This window comes from Sinocyclocheilus grahami, unplaced genomic scaffold (assembly GCF_001515645.1).
Source record: "Sinocyclocheilus grahami isolate Dianchi unplaced genomic scaffold, SAMN03320097.WGS_v1.1 scaffold6.1, whole genome shotgun sequence".
In the NCBI taxonomy this organism is placed as follows: Eukaryota; Metazoa; Chordata; class Actinopteri; order Cypriniformes; family Cyprinidae; genus Sinocyclocheilus; species Sinocyclocheilus grahami.
The window spans coordinates 1,426,624-1,432,698 of NW_015505185.1; the positions used below are offsets into that span (position 1 = coordinate 1,426,624).

The 6,075-nt window shown below is 34.5% G+C and overlaps 1 protein-coding gene across 4 annotated transcripts in view; it reads left to right on the top strand.

Moving 5' to 3' along the window:
- stard13b (StAR related lipid transfer domain containing 13b) overlaps positions 1–4,693 on the top strand; it is an 89,768-nt gene extending 85,075 nt beyond the window's left edge. For all 4 annotated transcript variants that reach the window (XM_016274825.1, XM_016274833.1, XM_016274840.1 and 1 more), the window contains 7 exons: positions 177–375; positions 484–697; positions 1,018–1,138; positions 1,316–1,552; positions 1,660–1,877; positions 3,565–3,741; positions 3,883–4,693. In XM_016274825.1, coding sequence (XP_016130311.1) covers positions 177–375; positions 484–697; positions 1,018–1,138; positions 1,316–1,552; positions 1,660–1,877; positions 3,565–3,741; positions 3,883–4,000 — 1,284 coding nt within the window. In that variant the 3' untranslated portion in view covers positions 4,001–4,693. The remainder of the gene's footprint in view (positions 1–176; positions 376–483; positions 698–1,017; positions 1,139–1,315; positions 1,553–1,659; positions 1,878–3,564; positions 3,742–3,882) is intronic.
- The last annotated feature ends 1,382 nt before the right edge of the window (positions 4,694–6,075 follow it).

The window sequence follows — 6,075 nt, forward strand, 5'->3', positions numbered from 1 at the left end:
TCAGCAGTATAACTGTATACAAATCTAATGACATTCTGAAAACAGTATCATAATATTTGATCTTAAAATAAAGTAAATTAATCTTAATGTAGAGACCAATTTCCAATGTCCAATTTCTTATTTCCAATGTAAAAGCAAATAGAAAATTCACAAAATAAAATTATCCTGTTTCTTAGGTGGGTCTATTTCGCAAGTCAGGAGTGAAGTCTCGTATCCAAGCTCTCAGACAGATGAATGAGAATTCTCCAGATGATGTCAACTATGAAGACCAGTCTGCGTATGATGTGGCCGACATGGTCAAACAGTTCTTCAGGGATCTGCCTGAGCCACTTCTGACCAGCAAACTGGGCGAAACCTTCCTCCACATTTACCAATGTAAGAAACGCTTCTTAACTCTAACTCCTCTCCTACATCCATCTCATGAATTTAGGAAGAAAAAAACACAGACTTCCTTTAGTCATCTGATCCTTGTTTCCTCTTTAGATGTGCCCAAAGAGCAGCGCTTACAGGCTGTACAGGCAGCCATCATGCTGATGTCAGATGAAAACAGAGAGGTACTGCAAACACTGCTCTGCTTTCTGAGCGATGTCACTTCCTCCGTGCAAGAGAATCAAATGACACCCATGAATATCGCAGTGTGTCTGGCACCTTCACTTTTTCATCTCAACATCCTGAAGAAGGACAATCTTGCACCAAAGTAAATAACATATTTTCTCTCAATCTACTATGATCGATACGGTTCATTTCATCCATCCATCCAAAAAGAAATTTTCTATATATTGTAAAATTTTGTGATGTGTTAAAGCAATACTTTCAGCAATTATTGTTTTAAATAAATGGCAGATCAAATTTCAAAATAATTAATATGGACTATATTATGTAAAATATATATATTTTTAATAAAAAGTAAAATTAAATTATAAATTATAAAACTTTTTATAAAATTACTTAAATTATTTAAATTTATTTGATTAAAATTTGTCATGTTAACTAAAGCATTTTCTAATCTGTCTGCAGAGCTATGCAGATGCAGAAAAAGTATGCTACAGGGAGGCCAGACCAAAAGGACCTGAATGAAAACCTGGCTGCCACTCAGGGCCTGGCACACATGATCACAGAGTGCAACCGCTTGTTTGAGGTGAGACACACACACACACATCTATTTCACATGACGACGATTTGACTTACTTTCTTTCGAAGACTGGAATGTGTGTTTTATAACACAACCATTACACCCACAAATCTAATTTTCTGTCTTTATTTGCCTTTTCAATTATCTCTAAAGCAAACCACAAATTGTTTTATTTTCCCTCAGATTCCGCATGAAATGGTGACACAATCACAAAACTCCTACGTTGAGGCCGAGCTTCAGGCTCCCACGATTGAGGAGCTCTGCAAGCGGCAACATCAAGAGGAAGAGGGGGAAGATGAAGGCTCTTGGCCTGCATTCATGGAGGCCAGGCTACAGGGTCTTCTCAAAGAATCACGGGAAAAGGCCAAAGGTTGGGTGTCCTGCCAGAGCACCGGCAACACAGAGCTGTCCTATAAGAAGGTGTGATTGGAAAATTCAGACTTATTCTCAACAGGACATAAACATTACAGAAAATCTTAATAATACTAGTAATGAATACTAAGTAAAGTTCTCTGGTTTAACTCAAGGTGGGTGATGGGAACCCTTTGCGGAGTTGGCGGGTCTCGGTGGAGGTGGAAGCCCCTCCGTCGGTGGTTCTAAACCGTGTTCTTCGAGAACGCCACCTGTGGGACGTGGATCTGATGAATTGGAAAGTGTGTGAGGTTCTGGACAGGCAGACAGAAGTGTTCCAATATGTCCTCAACTGTATGCCTCCTCATCCCAGCAGAGACTTTGCAGTGCTCAGGTGGGTCCGTTCACTCATGGAATTCCTGCTTTTTTTAGTTTTTTTAACGATAGACAGATTTATGGAGCAGTGGTTAAATGAATGAGATAACAGGGTTCCCACGGTCATGCAAAACCTGGGAATTCTGGTGAATTTAGGTCGTTTCAGACTTGGGAATGTCATGTAAATTTGTACAAAAACAAAACAAAAAAATATATATAATATTATATTTAAAAATTTAATTATGTGATATATATTTGTAGTGAATACTAGCAAAGAGCAGGCAAAAGCACGCACATCAATCTCAACTGGATGCTCGACTAAGAAACAAGTGGAAAATGTTTGGATGTAAAGTTGGCAACACCAAAGCTCCAAAAGTATCAAAACATTTTTTTTTTTTTTAACTGTCGCATAGCATATGTGACGTTTCGAGCACGCAGGCTCTTCATCAGACAAATGAACAACACTGATATCCCAATCTTTATAGGCCTACCTCCAGGTGATCAAAGGTCACATGACCGTACCATATTATCATGATAATAATAATAATACCAAAACAATAACATATCAACCAAGGAGAAAAACATAGAAACCAAAATAAGAAATAAAAATAAAAATACAAAAACATATAAAGCTATGCAAAATACACAAATATAATTATCAATATATTGTTTAATAACATTAATTGATGCCTGCCTAGGTACAAACCCAATTCCAAAAAAGTTGGGACACTGTACAAATTGTGAGTAAAAAAGGAATGCAATAATTTACAAATCTCATAAACTTATATTTTATTCACAATAGAATATAGATAACATATCAAATGTTGAAAGTGAGACATTTTGAAATGTCATGCCAAATATTGGCTCATTTTGGATTTCATGAGAGCTACACATTCCAAAAAAGTTGGGACTCCAAAAGGCTTTGCGCTGTAAAAGCAATTTATTGATATCACCTCCGCGACGCGGACACGTCACTACTTCAATACCTATGTACTGAAGAGTGAATATAGTGAATACTAGCAACATTATGTTGAATCATTTCATATATCTCACAAAAATGTCCATGTTTTCTAATGGTTTATATGTTAAATGTTATTATATTTTTAAATTATATTTAATATATATGTAAGGAATACTAGCAATATTTGATATATTAATGATTATAGATTTAATATATAATACAGATTTTTACCTCACACAAAAAAATTCCTAACAGTGTCTATAAAATGATTTTTATAAATTACTGGAAAGTCAACCAATATATGGAACGATGGTTAAATTTTATGTAAAAGTTTGTCAGTTCCACACCTGGGAAAGTCAGAAATTAGTGAAAACTTCATACCAAATTCTATAGAACATTCGAGAGGAAAAAAAAAACTATAATTAAACAAATTTTTTCTGAAAATGTATTAAAAATAAGGATATGAATAAAACACGAATATATATTCTCTTATGAATTAATGTTTCTATGGATTTGTACCTCACACAAAATATGTCTAACAGTTCCTATAAAACAATTTTTAAATATCCTTACAAAGCAAATATGAATTACTGGAAAGTTATATAGTGTTAGAGAGTTATATAGTGGTAAAAAAAATGGTAGTAGGATGGGTGGATGCATTTACAGTTTAGATCACAGTTTACCGCTTTAGCTTACTGTTTACCGCAGCAATGTTTTATAAACTTACGCTGGTGATTGTGCTCAGGTCGTGGAGGACGGATCTGCCGCGGGGGACATGTTCTCTGGTGTCAGTGTCTATTGAACATGAGGACTGTCCACCTATAGGGGGCATCAGAGCTATAGTGATGGAATCCGATTACTTACTGGAGCCCTGTGGCTCTGGAAAGTCCAGACTCACCCACATCTGCAGAGTGGACCTGAAGTGAGTAAATATAGCTGACGGACTCACACACACACACACACACACACACACACACAAATAGAATTCTCTGACTGAAAGCTGCTTTGTTCATAGAAATGAATACATGTCAGTGTGGTAATATTCTGCACTTTTTTTTTTCAGGGGGAGAACTCCAGAATGGTATAACAAAGCATTCGGACACCTTTGCGCCGCTGAAGCTGCTCGTATTCGCAATTCCTTCCAGCCAATCCACACAGAGGGTCCAGAAACAAAAATTTGAGCCGTTATCATTCTGGAAACTGAAATCTCAGTTCTGTGACTTTATGAACCCTCATAAATTTCTGCCCTTTTGCACAATGGGTAGAGTTGCCTGGTCTGGGTAATAAACCCAAATGGGAATGTCGATAACTTACCAATGTACCTTTAGCTTGTCCATTTTTTTATATTATCTTATTGTAACTATTGTTATTTGTATTATAATTAATTATTGTATTCTTTCATATGATCTTATACAATGTATAGGACACCTAAGCTCTTAAGTGCTTCTGGGAAGCATATATTTTATTTAATTAAAAAAAGAAAGCTATATTTGCACATGCATGCACCGCATGTCCATGTATGTGTTTGTTTGTATTTGTGTGTATGTGTGTATCTACACACACATCTTGTATAGACTATATAAATATATTTTTAAATGCTCATGTAGTACGAATAATATGTATACATGTGTTTGATATCTCCTTTTGCACAGATATCAGTTTAATTCATATGATACAAAATGTTACTCAGTTGTAAGCTGAGTTACTTTGCTTTCTCTGTTTCTTTTTTAAAGTTTGTCCATGAATGGGTGTAATATTATGGAATTTGTACTTGCTTGTTTTAAAAGATAGACAAAATGACTTGGGTTTGATTTTCTCAGACCTGCTTTTGTAGTACTGGATTACATTAATGACAAAGAGACAATGATTTTTAATTAAACTATGTAAATGAATTAATATTAATTTGCTTGCTGTCGTTTTGATGTTTATTTTCTCCCTACATGATTATTGATATAATAATCACTTTTTCATAAAAATAACAACATCATATCATACATAAACATCAACATCAAAATCATATACTACCTGGTCAAAAGTTTGTGGTCAGTAAAATTTTTATTTATTTATTTTAAAGAAATCAATAGTTTTATTCAGCAAGTATACATTAAATTGCTAAAAAAGTGACAATAAAGACATTTATTAATATTATAACAAAGACTATTTTAAATAAATGCTGTTTTTTGAGCTTTCTATAAATCCATTCATGAAGAAAAAATATTCCACATTCCAAAACATTTTTAACAGCACAACAATTCAATTCAACAACATCAATTATAAGAAAATGTTTTCTTGTGTACCAACTCAGAATATATTAAAATATATTAACACAATTGTAATAAATTGTAATATTAATATTGTTGTAATATTACCATTATTACTGGTATTTTTGTCCAAATAAATGCATTCTTGGTGAGCAATAAGATACTTTTTTCAAAAACATAAAAAAATGTTATCGACCCAAAACTTTTAAATGTTAGTGTAGCTCAAGTCAACGACAATGAATTAAGAGTTTTGTTTTTTTTCCCCACCAACATTTGCTCAAAACAAACCCGCAGTACTGAAACTGGTGAAGTACTTCTGTTATCCACTAGATGTCAGTGTTTATCTATGACAAACTTTCCTTTCCACTGCCAGTTTTATTGGTAAATATATATATATATATACAGGTGCATCTCAATAAATTAGAATGTCGTGGAAAAGTTCATTTATTTCAGTAATTCAATTCAAATTGTGAAACTCGTGTATTAAATAAATTCAATGCACACAGACTGAAGTAGTTTAAGTCTTTGGTTCTTTTAATTGTGATGATTTTGGCTCACATTTAACAAAAACCCACCAATTCACTATCTCAACAAATTAGAATACTTCATAAGACCAATAAAAACATTTTTTTAGTGAATTGTTGGCCTTCTGAAAAGTATGTTCATTTACTCTACATGTACTCAATACTTGGTAGGGGCTCCTTTTGCTTTAATTACTGCCTCAATTCGCCGTGGCACGGAGGTGATCAGTTTGTGGCACTGCTGAGGTGGTATGGAAGCCCAGGTTTCTTTGACAGTGGCCTTCAGCTCATCTGCATTTTTTGGTCTCTTGTTTCTCATTTTCCTTTGACAATACCCCATAGATTCTCTATGAGGTTCAGGTCTGGTGAGTTTGCTGGCCAGTCAAGCACACCAACACCAGGGTAATTTAACCAACTTTTGGTGCTTTTGGCAGTGTGGGCAGGTGCCAAATCCTGCTGGAAAATGAAAGCAGC